Source organism: Mollisia scopiformis (assembly GCF_001500285.1).
Source record: "Mollisia scopiformis unplaced genomic scaffold LY89scaffold_13, whole genome shotgun sequence".
In the NCBI taxonomy this organism is placed as follows: Eukaryota; Fungi; Ascomycota; class Leotiomycetes; order Helotiales; family Mollisiaceae; genus Mollisia; species Mollisia scopiformis.
In genome coordinates, this window is record NW_017263593.1 from 825943 (window position 1) to 839654 (window position 13712).

At 45.2% G+C, this 13712-nt stretch overlaps 6 protein-coding genes across 6 annotated transcripts; 3 read left to right on the forward strand and 3 right to left on the reverse strand.

Annotated features, from left to right (window-relative positions):
* Positions 1-2959: 2959 nt before the first annotated feature.
* LY89DRAFT_782686 (uncharacterized protein) lies at positions 2960-3426 on the reverse strand (the record flags this gene model as incomplete). The annotated part of the gene is made up of 2 exons (XM_018222606.1): positions 2960-3255; positions 3342-3426. The coding sequence occupies 2 exons, from the start codon at positions 3424-3426 to the stop codon at positions 2960-2962; spliced, it is 381 nt and encodes a 126-aa protein (XP_018070781.1).
* Positions 3427-4526: 1100 nt separating this feature from the next.
* On the forward strand, positions 4527-5872 carry LY89DRAFT_734525 (uncharacterized protein; the record flags this gene model as incomplete). The annotated part of the gene is made up of 5 exons (XM_018219918.1): positions 4527-4536; positions 4591-4723; positions 4774-5408; positions 5470-5687; positions 5738-5872. The coding sequence occupies 5 exons, from the start codon at positions 4527-4529 to the stop codon at positions 5870-5872; spliced, it is 1131 nt and encodes a 376-aa protein (XP_018070782.1).
* Positions 5873-5900: 28 nt separating this feature from the next.
* Positions 5901-7460, reverse strand: LY89DRAFT_707683 (metal-dependent amidase/aminoacylase/carboxypeptidase; the record flags this gene model as incomplete). The annotated part of the gene is made up of 2 exons (XM_018217628.1): positions 5901-7267; positions 7388-7460. 2 exons carry the CDS (start codon positions 7458-7460, stop codon positions 6030-6032), a joined length of 1311 nt encoding a protein of 436 aa, XP_018070783.1. The 3' UTR covers positions 5901-6029.
* Positions 7461-7777: 317 nt separating this feature from the next.
* LY89DRAFT_782688 (TPR-like protein) lies at positions 7778-9640 on the forward strand (the record flags this gene model as incomplete). Its single annotated transcript, XM_018222607.1, has 4 exons — positions 7778-8559; positions 8609-9106; positions 9161-9352; positions 9403-9640. 4 exons carry the CDS (start codon positions 7778-7780, stop codon positions 9638-9640), a joined length of 1710 nt encoding a protein of 569 aa, XP_018070784.1.
* Positions 9641-9681: 41 nt separating this feature from the next.
* LY89DRAFT_749086 (uncharacterized protein) lies at positions 9682-11472 on the reverse strand (the record flags this gene model as incomplete). The annotated part of the gene is made up of 2 exons (XM_018221166.1): positions 9682-10562; positions 10647-11472. 2 exons carry the CDS (start codon positions 11470-11472, stop codon positions 9682-9684), a joined length of 1707 nt encoding a protein of 568 aa, XP_018070785.1.
* A 321-nt stretch (positions 11473-11793) lies between these two features.
* On the forward strand, positions 11794-12768 carry LY89DRAFT_734529 (NAD(P)-binding protein; the record flags this gene model as incomplete). Its single annotated transcript, XM_018219919.1, has 6 exons — positions 11794-11812; positions 11862-11971; positions 12038-12152; positions 12204-12280; positions 12348-12444; positions 12497-12768. 6 exons carry the CDS (start codon positions 11794-11796, stop codon positions 12766-12768), a joined length of 690 nt encoding a protein of 229 aa, XP_018070786.1.
* Positions 12769-13712: the final 944 nt, after the last annotated feature.

A 13712-nucleotide genomic window follows, 5' to 3' on the forward strand; every position in this document is an offset into this window, starting at 1 on the left:
ACTCGGAGTCTACTCCGGGACGAAGACGAATTTATATCTATTTTCTTGTACCTTTACTTTCGACACTTTTCTCAACTTTGATATTGAGGTATCTTTCTTTTCGTCTTCACACAGCCACCTCACGGACAGAATAAGCACTGCAGACCTCGACTCAGCTTCGCCACCATGTCAGACCTTAATTGTGCCAATAGAGGAACTCGATATTGTCAAGACCAAAAGCTAGAATTTCCCCAGAATCTCCGGTTATCATCGAGCATTCTTCAACTATCCGCGCAAAAGGAATTTCAAGCAGTATCGAGGGTGCTCGTTTGAGCTAGAGCGAAAATCTGTTTGAAGCCTTACCCAACTGAATTCCATCCGAAAAAGACACTGCCGATTTCTCCTTCCCGACAGCCTTACCATATCACGACTGACTCGGAACATGGCTTTCTTCCTACTTCAAAGCATTTGAAAAGACCAGATATGAAGCATAGACATTTCATACCTAGCATCCAAGTCTAACATACCGCACATCTAGCAGTCTAATAAACCAAACATCCAGCCCCGGATAATCTCCCAATCGCGACGAACATCGAAATCCAACCCTCCAATCACCAACCCGCATCCCGCCACGATTTCTATTTCCGTTTACCGCCCAAACAGAAATACCCTCACATAATCCCTTCTCTTCTCACCGCCTCCTCTTCAAGACCTCCAACTCCAATCCCCACATTCTCCACAATTCCGATTACGAGCACGGATCGTGATAAGTTATCGCGAAAGTGGGTCTTAACCCCTCCCCCTATTTTAGAAGAGCTGTTAGCGAGTCTATTCACATAGAACAGTTGAGAATTGGGTTTGATGCTTTTCATATTGATGTTTTGAATGCAATGCTCGCTATTGTAAAATGCAACGCTTTTCTCTCAATGAAAATGCAATGCCCGCTGTATTGTCAGCGCACAAACTTTCCGCACATTTCCAGCCGAAATGCCTTCAGATAATGACGGACATTCTCCTCGCAGACCTGTCACGTGGTGTGTAAAAGAAGGAATGTAGTGCCGAATATGCTCAAGGCCACAAGTTCCCAAGCCAGGATCCCACATTTCCTGGTCCATTGCTGTGAAAACTAAACCCATTTGCTGAGCACCAATTCATTGTATTTCCCCAACAACTCATTGTAATCATCCTGGAGATCATCGTACTTGGTCTTCAGCTCTTGAAGTTGATCTTGGCGAACAATCCGCAAATTCGGACAATCATCAGGGAATCGTTGTCCGAACTCGGATACGGTCCTATTGCCTCTTTAGTCCTTGATATTTAAACAACAGATCATAGACTTACGCATTATAAACATCCAACAACTTAACAGTCTTGTTACCCTTCAATTCAAGCGTATGAATCGACGTATCGGTCAACCGTTCGGCGCAGGTGACAAGCGCGACAGCTTCGACAGCGTCAAGAGCGAGCTCGTCGTTACGGAACATGAGACGGTCTGGGCCTTGGTAAAAGGGGTTCGCAGCGACCGCCTGGAGGTGTTGGCGAGGGAGATCTTCTTGAGGGGTGGGGTTGGCGATGTTTTCGGGGGCTGGATTCACCATCATGGGGATGCTGCCGGGGATGTGGACATGGTTTACTGCTGAGCGTGGGGCTTGGGGTTTCTTCGGGGTTTTCATTTTCTAGGGAGATTTGTTAGTATTTATGAGAATGTCGAGTGCGGTTGGAGGAGCTTTGGACTTGCCAAGTATGTAATGAAGAGGTTGAGGAGTGATCAGAGCGGAACTTTTTAGAAAAAGTGTGTATTGAAAAGACAGGGAAGCGGTTGAAGAAAGCGGTTGAGGGGCGAGAAGGGTGATAATATAGACTTGAAGCGAGACCCTAGTGTTCTGGTTTCGAGTCAAGCTCTTTCTGTTTTGGGTTGTTCAATCCTATTCATTTTTATGTTTCGAGTTCTGCTCTTTCTGCGTTTGGTTACGCGTGCAATTGTGTTCACTCTTATGTTTCGAGATATGCTCCTGCTTCTGCTATTTCAGGCTGGTATGCTATTCAATTTTATTCATTGTTATATTGCGAGTTTTACTCCTACTAAGGTTGATATGCTTGTTCAGTTGCATTCACTAAAACCTTATGTTCTGAAGTGTGCTCCTTCCGATCTAGGCTGCTTAGCTGCATATATTGTGATGTTTTGAGTTTTGCTCCTCTTATCTAAGGCTGTGATGCTGCTCACTTGCATTCACCATATAGTTTCAAGATGTCTCTTTTCCAACATAAGCTGTTTAGCCGCATTCATTGTGATGCTTCTGCTTTTGCTTTTGTTCTAAATTACAAAGATGTTCTAATTAAGAATTCATTAGTGCTTCTTGACAAGTACTTGGATTGTGCAGCAAAGTCTAGGACATTCACAGAATAATTTCAGACATTTGACAATCTAGATTTTAAATATCCAGCAAAGCTTGGGACATTCATTTTATAATTTAGTGTTTGAATGTTCCACCAAGTCCAGGATATTCACAGAATAATTTTAGGATTTTAAGGATTTAGATTTTAAATGTCTAGCAAAGTCTGGGCCAGATATTTAAAAAAAAATCTAGATTTTTAATGTCTGGCAAAGTTTAGAATATTTATATAATAAACTTGAAAATGTAAAATTTTAGATTTTGATTGTTAGGCAGAGTTTGGGACATTTATATAATAATTTTGAAAATTTAAGAATTTATGTTTTAATTGTCTGGCAAAGTTTGGGATATTCACATGATAATTTTAGAAATTTGAAAACTTAAATTTTGAATAACTTTGATTGTCTGGCAAAGTGTGGGACATATAAATCACTATTTGTGCGGTTTAAAAGACTTGTGTGTTTCTTTTTTAAATCTATGCGCAACAAATGCAATTAGTTGATGCCCGGCCCTCCGCGGGACTTTGATATTGTGAAAAACCATGCTTATCCGCTATCCCGCCCTTATATTATTCCGCCCCGCCCCGCTCACTTCTTAGCCTTCTTTCTCGGACCATCCTCAACTCCGCTCGGAGCTTTGCGCTTCTTGTCCGGAACCTTGGTAGCAACCTTGGTGGAAGCCTTGCGCTTGGGTGCAGTAGTCTTCTTCTTGGTGGTGATTGACTTCTTGACTCGGACTCGGGGAACGCGGGCCTTCTTGACCTTGACAACGTGCTTCTTGGACTTAGCGACGGCCTTCTTGACTTTAGCGGCGGCCTTCTTCTTCCTCTCGGTAGCTTCGTCGGTGTCTTCGGCTTCGTCAAAGGCGGTCGCAGAAGGACCAGCTGGTTCGGTTAGGAGGTTCTGTGAAGATAGTATTAGTATTTGACAGGTGGTATTGTAAAGCTGTATCAGAACGTATTGTACTCACGTCGGGTTCGAAGGTGTTGGTCACCTAGGATGAAACCAAAGCCAATCTTCTGATCAAGGCGGGGTGGTGTGAATGGTTGAGACATGGTAGATATTTCGGAAGAATGTTGCGCCGTGAAGCGAGAGGAAAGTGAGGTAAAGGGGGAATGTCGGTCATGGAGAAACATTACGCCGAGAAGCGAGGACCGAGGACGGAAGGAGCTAGTAGTGTTGGTGCTGGAACAATAATTTTGCCGATAAGCGAGAAAAAGCTACAGTATCCCTCTGATCATATAGTCTTTCCCCCGGAATATTGCCTAGTCCTCCTGTAAGATCCACTATTATTTCCAGTGGTATATTTTTGGTATCTTTAAAACTCTTATTTACAGCAAATAAATCGGAGCATTTATAAGTTTCAAATGCAATTTTAGATTTAATATTTGTAAAGCAGCAAAAATAAAAAGCCGAATCCAGAAATATGCGAGTAGATTGCTTTAACTTGAAGAAAGTACACAAGCAGAATTTGCATCAAAATTCAAAGCCCGTCAGTGATTCAGTATCTTAAAGCGGTAGTTCTCTCTTCTTCAAGTTAAAGTAGAATGATCGAGTTGTAAGAAACTAATATATTCCTACGATAGCAACCAGATCTTCACTGGATAATTTACCTAGTCATTGTCTATGATCTACTATATCCAGCTGAGCTCTGTACAAAAATTATCTATTACAATTAAATGCAATGTTCAGGGGCTATGGTCGCTGAGTTCAGCGGATGTGGTCGTTGTTTTATGCGACGATTGTCCCAACCTAGGCCACAAGGGGGCGCAAGTCCGCGCGATTCACTCACCATTGAAGATCTCTAGTCTCAGAATCCACCAAGTGGACAATAGATGATCTCCGCCTATTCTTTATCGTAGGACCCTTAAAAAGCGCTGCCTCATTTCATTCAAACGAAAGATCTCGCTATGTCTGCCGATATACATAACTAATGCCTTCCGCTCAACTAGTACTGTTCGTTATGGGATGGCGATTATCTTTAGAAGCTATTCCAGGTAGCGGATGCCCAAAATTTCAAACTAATTGGCTCTAACATTAAGGAACAATAGGTACACTGCTATCTATTTATTACGGCTCGATTGCTGATAGGAAAGGCCGTCGGTTGGTCTTGCTGTTGATTTGCATGGGCGAGTTACTATCTATGTTTTTCACTATGCTTGTGTGTACGTTACTCTATTCATGTTAATTTCTGAACTTGTCTGATTCAAATTTGATAGGCTACTTTGGAAAAACCATTCCTGTCAGACTTGTGTTGGCAGCTCCGATTTTCACTCTCATAGGAGGTGGAAGTCGAGTCTTTTGTCCTATTATCCTCGCTACGCTTGCAGATACAAGCCCATATTCCAAGAGGTAAACGCCTCCTATGGGTCTAATAGTACATATCTAATGATAAACTGAAGAACACAACTTTTCTACTTTGTGGCATTGTCGGAGGATTTAGCGAATATCGTGGCGCCACCAATCGCATCGATGACTTTAGCTCGGAATGTCTGGCTACCTTTCTTCAGTAGTACAGTTATTTTTATACCTATTATAATCCTGATCTGGACTCTGCGTACCTTGAAGAACAAGACAGTCACTGTTCTGAACACTCCTCTCGACACCGATGATGCAGATGCAGAGGTATCACGACCATTGCTACCGCTGCTTGAAGATCATGAGGACGCTTGGCAGAGAATCAGAAGAAACATTTGGGGAGAGGTATTTTGTATGTTTTGGGATAGAGATGTTTCAATTCTTCTGCTATGTATCTTTGGGCTCAGATTCGCATTCGAGAGTGAAGGTTTCTTTGCTCAATATGCATCTGAGCGTTTCTGTCTGAGATACGACCAGACATCCTGGTTCTCATGGGCTCAATCTCTGGCCGCACTTTTGTCGATTGGATTTGGTCTTCCAATGTTGACTTATTACTGCCGCCGGCGGTACTATTTACAACGATTCATAGATTTCTACATCATTGTGTTGTGCCTCATCATCTTGTCCTGTGGCTTCTTCTCTGTGTGGCGAGTCACGAGCTCGATTGGATTCGGAATAGGTAAGTCGATAATCAAATGTACTACTCTTACCATATTCATAAAAGCTGACTTGGTGGCAAGCAACCTTCCTCTGCGGTCTGGGAGAGGGTGCAGAGGCCGGCATTCAAGGATTGGCTTCTTCATATGTAACTTTTGCTCAGCATTCACGCTTGTTCACAACCATGAACAACGTTGAAATGGTGGCAAGGGTAATAGGTGGACCGGTCACTGCGCACATATTTCATAAGGGAAGGAAGCCTGATGGAACACCTACCGGAATCGCCTTTTTGATTTCCTCCGTGAATTTCATATTCCATTGATACATAACTCTTTCTAACCACACACTCAGATCAATCAGCTTGTGTTCTTCACGACGCTTTTGGCATTGGTTTGGATCAGGCTTGTGGATGAGGGTGATGAAAGGGGTCGAAGAGAGGAAATTGAGGAAGGCGACTCGGAGCGAAGGGAGGAAGCAGACACATGATGCTTGTTCTTCAGAGATATTTCATTTTCTAGGAGAATTGAAGAGGAAGTTTTACCATAAAGTAGCGAAAAGTTGCCCCTGTCTCAAGAGACACATTTCAAACAAACATGGGGCTGGAGTAGAGATGAGATCTACAGCTACTGTGACTGATTACCATTTAAGGTGCATGCCCTTCTGATCCAAAAGATGCCAGTGTAGCCAATGCCATAGCATCTATCCCGGACTTCAAAGTTGGATCAAGAGCAGGCGCATAGAATGGTGAATGGTTATATGCGATATCTTCGTCCGAAGAAGTGCCACCGAAATTCCAATAAGCGTAAGGAATTTTGAACGATCCTTGCAGAGCTGAGAAGTCTTCTGTCACTCGCTGTAGTTCCATAGGCAGAAGATTGGATGCAAAATAAGAGCTGAAGGCTTCGCGTATAGGCTTCACTGCAGATTCGGCGTTCGTCGTGAGAGGCGCTCGTACTTTGGAAGTGAAAAGCGGATCTTTTGGGCAGTCCATCTCCTTGCATTGTGCCTCGATTGACTTCTTGACGAAAACAAGTACCTCGTCCCTGACCTTGGGCTTGACGGTCTTAATATCGAGAAGGAAGTCGGCATAGAATACGAAGTCGGCGCCTGGGATTCCCGCGTGGAATCCCCAGCATGCAACGGTTGCTTCTTCCTCTCCAAATTCCTTCTTTACCAGGTCTTGTATGCTCTGCACAATGCGCATTGCGATCGCGATGGGGTCTTGACATAGTTGAGGATTGATGCCAGGGCAGGGTTCGCCAAAGACTCGAACATCAACAGCGTCGGCAGCCATCAGCACAGGACCAGAAGCAATTGCCACGGATCCGCTGTTCAGAGGGGTCACATGCTGCGCAAGCATGATGTTTGGAACCGGAATCATCGAGTAAAGTCCATCCTCCACCATAGCCTCAGCTCCTCCCTTCTCCTCCTCGTCGGGCTGGAAGACGACGACCAGTGTACCAATCCAGTGTTCCCGAGCGCCGTGCAGCAGCGCGGTAGCCCCCAGAAGTGCGGCCATATTCATGTCATGGCCACAGGCATGCATCACTGGCCGCTCATTCCCATATCTGTCGGTCATTATTTTTGTGCTTGCATATGACAAGTTGGTCTGCTCATGCCTGGGCAAAGCATCCAGCTCTGCGCGGATCAGGACAGTTCTGCCAAGACCATTCTCGAGTAGCCCGACCACGCCATGTCCCCCGATATTTGAATGAACAACGAGTCCGAGACCTTCGAGATGCGACGCGACGACCGCCGCGGTGTTGGCCTCAACGCCGGAAAGCTCGGGGTCCTGGTGTGTATTTCGATAGAACTTTTCGTAGCTTGTCAGATCTGGACGATATCGATCGATAATAGAAGCGAGACTGGAATTGATGCCATCTTCTACTTGGTGGACTTGCCCCAAGAGCTGCTGGATTGGTGCACTCGGGCCTAGAAACGCTACCATGATCAGCATCGCACCCTTTACTTTACTCCGAACTATAGGAACGGTCAACTCACTTCTCATGGCAAGCAGAGCAACGGTGAAAATAAGCGCTGGATAAACCACAGCACTCCAGACTGACCTGGGCATTATGAGACGATAGAAAAGGTTCCTTTGGTGGTGTACGTTGTTTGTTCCTACTGCGATGTGGTTACCGAAGGAGCTGCTAGACTTGGATTTGCAGATGCATCTGATAAAAATCGAGTTATCAGTAGCTCTAGAGTGGCTGTCTAATCTACTTATCAAGAGGCGATCATCTTCAGCAGAGAACCTAGCCCATCCCCCAGTTGCCACGTGGTTAATTATCTTCAATAACTTCGATGACCTGGGATTACTGCGCAGCTTTTGGCCAACTGGTAGTTCTGGCTCTGTCTTGATAACGAGTAGGGATTCGATCGCGAAGAAGAATGGACCTGGACTTGACCTCGAATCATTTCCCCCCGGAAGAAGCTGCTGCGTTTTTGCGTCAGAGACTATCGTCATTTGTTGATACCCCGGAATACATTCGAACTTCTGTCTTACCTGCAGAACGATTCGGCCGCTTACCATTGGCTATGACACAGATTACTGCTCTGATCGATAGATGGGAGATGACCGTACAAGAGTTTCTTGCGCATTACGAGAAGCAGATGCCCATAGAATCGGTTGTCAAGGCGAAGCCCGATTTCATGCAGGACTATTACTACAAGCATTCCCTTTTCACTGTTTGTGCTTTCGAAAGTCTCGGTCTGGAATCAAACGTTCTTTTAAAAATTATGTCGTTCCTGAATCCAGATCGCATTCAAGAATCCCTATTTACGGACGAACTGCCGAAGGATCCCATACCAAAATTTCCTGTCGATGAAAGTACATACTTAAAAGCTAGGACTGATCTGATTAAAGTGTCTCTGGTGAAGCCGATGAAGGAGGATAAGCAAATCATGCTTCATCGACTTGTTCAAGATGTAGTACAGGCCCATATGTCAAGCAGTGATGCATATGTAGTGTTTCCCTTTACTACGACGTTGCTTTTGAGAGCTTGGCCTACTCCATTCTTGCAATTCGAGCACAATATGGCGACATGGCAGAGATCTGAAGAATTATTGCAACATATTCTCAAAATTAGTTATGCGTATCAGAAGTACACGTCATGGGACGTCTCGCCGACAACACATCGTCATGTGGCTCAACTGCTATTGTTTGCCGGCTGGTAAGTCTCCCCTGTTGGCCGAGCCTCAATAAATTGAATTAAAATTTAGGTACCTGTTTGAGCGAAGTGAGTTCTTTGCTGCTCAACCCCTTCTACTTCAAGCGTTAACGATATGTCGCAAATACGTGGAAGAGATGCAAGACCTTTTGGCAGACAATTTGTTCTTGCTCTCCGCTTTATCAGTGCAGATTAATGACAATCTGGAAAAGAATCTGCAATATGCTGAAGACCATTTTCAAGTCCGCATCAAACTCTGTGACGGAAGCCAATTCTCCGAAGATCGACTTGCGACTGCACATGGCGAGCTTGGGCAGGTGCTTATGCTCGTGGGACGATATGAAGAGTCCATTGAACACTGCAAGATAGCTATTGAGATAACCAAGAGAAGTCCACGATTTATTGGTGGAGACGACTTGCCCATTCGGTCCCACTGCCACCAGGCCTATGCGATGTCAGCACTTGGGAGAAACGATGAAGCTATCAAGTCTCTGGAAGGGACCCTGAAATATTGCAATGAGCATCGTGAAAGTGAAGTTGGGGATTTTACGTGAGTTTGGTAACCGTGGTGAATATCTTACGTGACTGACTTGAAATGCTGAAGGCTTGGAATTGTGTATCGATGCCTTAGTTACTTGCAACTTCAACAAAGTCGACCACTTGAGGCTACTACAGCCGCTCAGCTAGCTCTGCGGCACTTTACAGGCACCGTAGGTAAGAATAGCAGGTACACAAGTCAAGTGTGTGGAAATCTAGGCGCCTATCATTGCAACCGCAGCCAGTACGATACTGCCCAGTGAGGGCCTACGATATTATTCCTTCCGCACTATACTTACAATTTTGCAGGATCTACTTGGAGCAAGCACTTTCAGGCTTCAAAGCCCATGAATGGTATGGAGCGGAGCTTGCTAGGACGTACTTCAGGCTGTCTGTCCTCCACAAGCTTGAAGGTGACGACACCGGATCTTCCAATCATCTTGCCCAGGCAATACGGCTGTATTCCAAGGAGGGGCCAAGTTATGAGGATGGAAAGATACTTTCAGCAGAAGATTTTGATCGAATTATAGCTCTACCACATCGATAATTACAGATTGCAGCTGCCTAGGAAAACGAGATGCTTGCACACTATGATCGTTTCCATGGCATATGATCCCAGAACGCGAGTGCCAATGAGATCACCATCACAGCAATGTAGACGGCAAGACTCGTTCCCACTGCTGCTTTCCAATCGCTGAACGTGACGAAATTCATCCCGAAGATACTTGTCACTAACGATAAAGGTAGAAAGAAATATGCCAGCAATGATAAGCGTCCGACTTCCCGAGCTTGGCCTATCTGTTTCCTCGCATCTCTAAGCATGACATCTTCCAGTATGATGGCCATGCCCTCTCTTGCAGCAGCCGAAGCGGATTTAGTGTGCGCAAGCAAGTATTTGAAGTCTCCCATCAACATTTTGCGAGTCGCTTGGCTCTTCCCTAGTCCTGGGGAAGTCATTGCGCGGGGAAAATCTGGCTCACCTTCAATTTCCAGGTAAGAAATTGTCCTTTCTATGTTGCTAATGTGCTCGTCTAACAAGGCTTTGCTATACTTCAGTGTCTCTAGCGACCATTCTTCCTGACCTCGAAAGACACGACTGGCGGCCTTCACTTGCTCCTCCATATAGTTGATGAATTGATTTTCGGAGCTCGCGACAAAATTCAAAAGATCGCTGAACGCGTACAACGCATCTTGCCACATAGTATCACGATCAAGGGACAGCCCGTATTGCATTGGAAGAAGCGTCGCGCTTTGCGAATGTCGGCCGATCACCGATTCAATTCTATCAAGGTTTCGAGGTTGTTCGTATATAAGGTCTTCGAGATCGGGTGGATACAAGGCGGCGTTCGGTTTTTGTTGTACTCTGGGCAGAAACGCACTGGTGGCGGCTCTTGGACTGTTGTTATGGTTGTTCCATGGGCCACTTGGGCCATCCTCGAGACTGCTTCCAATATCGAGCCATACCATACCTGAACAGCCGTTTGTTAGTACAGAACTGTTTCAAGCGCAAACTGGAAACTAGAAATAGATCTGGTCCAATTGATCATTCATACCTAACCATCCACCATTCTTCTTCCTGTGAACTGATATTGAGATGTCTTGCTCTAAAGTGAACACCGCCTCATTGTGAACGGCATAGCGGCGGATTATTGAGCTTCCAGCAACTCCGCTCGCGTTCAATTCATTTTGGTATCGTTTCACGACCTCGAGGTCGGTATCCCTCCCCTGCTTTACAGCTTGCCGGCTCAGTTCAACCTGACGATTACAAATTGTCGTCACCCGGAGTCTCCAAATACTAAAACATTTCGAGGGCAGTGGAGGAAGGTCAAAGAAATCGACGTTGTCCAGGAAACTGAGGTGGCGACGAAAGAGCTCCGGATCAATGTGACACTGTGCGCCCAGAACCCGAAGCCATTCGCCAGTCTGCCACCCAGTCATGAAGACAATATGCGACGAATGCAAATCCGGAGGAGCTAGATTAGAAAAGATAGCGCTCCCACCAAAAGCATCATACTTCAATACCCGCGTTTTGGGCTCTTTCTCATTATTGACGTGTACGAACACAACAGGTCTCTCTATCCTTGACTCTAAAGATCGTTTCCGGGCTGGAAAACCTTGAGGGTCGAGGAAGTGTGCTAAGGGGATATAGTGCTCTCCAGAGATGAGAAACTCGTCTTTAGATCGATTAAAATAAACGTTGATTAAATCCGCGAATTGTTTTCGGGGTAGCATGGCTGTACTGGCAGCTGTAGCCTGCTGTGGAGCATGCAATAGAATACTCTTACATGTTACTCCAGATGTAGAGGAGTTCACGATGGGTGGAACAGGTAGGGTAGGCGCTGTGGCTGGTTCCAAAGTGTTTCCTTCTTGAGCGGCCATCGTAAAATAGACAGGAAATAGTCTACAAATTAGATACAAAACGAATCAAGTTTCTTGTCGACCATGAAAACAAACAGAATGACGATAGCGACGACTCAGAATGAGCATCCTCAAAGTAGCATCACCATAGCCTATGGATAGGGTGTGTTGCTAGATTTTGTTAGGGGTCCTAATCTCGTGCAATCGTCCCTCCGCCAAATAATTGCTTTCCAGCCTTGCGATTACCCATCATCCACATGCCCTTCGTTGCAAGATTACGATCGCGACTTCAGCAACTGACTCAGCATCAGAACCACGGCCCGACTACCATGACGACTAAGAATGTACTCATTGTTGGCAAGTAAAGGCCAGAATTTGTGTTGGGAGGGTGAAGCTGACAATCTCAATAGGTGCAAACAGAGGTATTGGACTGAATCTTGCGAAGGCCTTCGCTGCTCTGTCCTGGGATGTTACCGGATCTGTTCGACCCCAGACCAAGACAGATCCATCCGTGAAAGAGGTACGTGGTCAGAATCTCCCTGCTGCGATATCTTATCTAGACTTCAGCTCACGGGTGTTCCAACAGCTCGAGGCCACTGGAGCAAAGATCCTCGAGATCGAATTCCTCGTTGAATCTAGTATCATCAGAGCAACCAAAGAATACGGCGATAAGCCGATTGATGTCTTGCTGAATGTCGGAGGTATCTGAATGGCATATCAAGGGGATGATGGCATCGTTAACTCATGAATAGGGTTGTCGCCAAACCCTAAGCCTTGGCAGGAGCAGACTTCAGATCTCTTCATGGAGAAATTCCAAACAATGGCAGTGGTAAGGATGGCTGCCTCTTCTTATGTTCCATCCCATCTCTTCGGATGGAAAGTTCACCATCATCTAGGGCCGGTACCTTACTACGAAGCATTTTCTACCGAATTTGGAAAAGAGTCCCTCAGCCAGAGTCGTGAATGTCTCTTCTACTTTTGGCTCAGTCACTGGTAAGATGCCGATCCCCTCTCCAAACTTTTAAGATTATAACACCTTGTCTAGACAACACCTTTGGTACTTGTATGGCTTACAGAGTAGCGAAGGCCTCTTTGAATCAAGTGATGGTTACCTTTGCTCGCGAGTTTGAAAATGAGGGACAAAACATTACGGTTGTCTGCGTCGAGCCGGGTTTCCTTCCGACCCGACTGACTGGATATGACTTTGTGGATGACATGGACACTAGCATCGCGAGTTTGATGAAAGTCATCCAAGAGCTGAAAAAGGAAGATTCCGGGTCCTTCATAGAGTGGTCTGGGAAAAGGCTTCGGTTTTAGCTCAATTATCTGGCTAGATTATCATCGCAGACCTTGTTGCATGAGCTAGGATGCAAAGTCATCGAATCAGTTTTGCTCAAAAAATAATCCTGAATCTTACTAGAATAAGAATCTGGTAAACACCAATACGTAGGTTGTCTGTTGTTGTCAATTCTGGTGAATCTGAGTTTGTCATGTGATGGATTACCTCAGTTGTTGCTTGTGTGCTGTTTTGTTGTAGAGATATAGAGATGTAAAGACTCGCTGCTATGGAAAGAGGGTTCTATTGACTTTCACTATGTGGACTATTCACATTGGTGATTTCCCAGTCAGCAATATTCACCACTAAGCAAGTGTCCATCCCAAGTCAAAAGAGTACATCAATCTAATGTTGCAAGGGACTATTATGAAACACCCTTGTAAGCATATCATAAACACTCAGTAGTTAAGACCTCGTCTCGGCATTCTGATCACTAATGCAGGAATGAATGCCAAGAACGTTCAAAAGTCATCTATGTTCATGACCATGATGTCCTACAAGCCATCATGGAAAATTATGTACAAGACATCATAAAATTATGACTACACGCAAAGACAGGTGAATGCGGGCATTTGCTCGAACTCGGTATGCACATTGCACTTGCGATGTGAATTCCTCCATGATAACACCACTTAGGCAAATTTGAGGTCTGAATCAGCAATTGATATAGGCTTGTACACCAATCATATCCGGGAGTGAGAAGGTTCTGTTGTCTGTATCACTCTGTGATATACTGTACCTAGGTATCTTCCAGAAGAGAGGTGGACTTTGTTTCTAAATCTCGCTTAGGTATCCTGATAGAGACTAGGGTTTGCGAGCGGACCGAGGTTATCCCAGCCTGTCCGACTGCCATCCTTCGTTCTTTCTCAGACAGAGCAAACTCTTTTTTTCCACAAAGTAAGGAACCAAGTTTCTTTGGCATCGA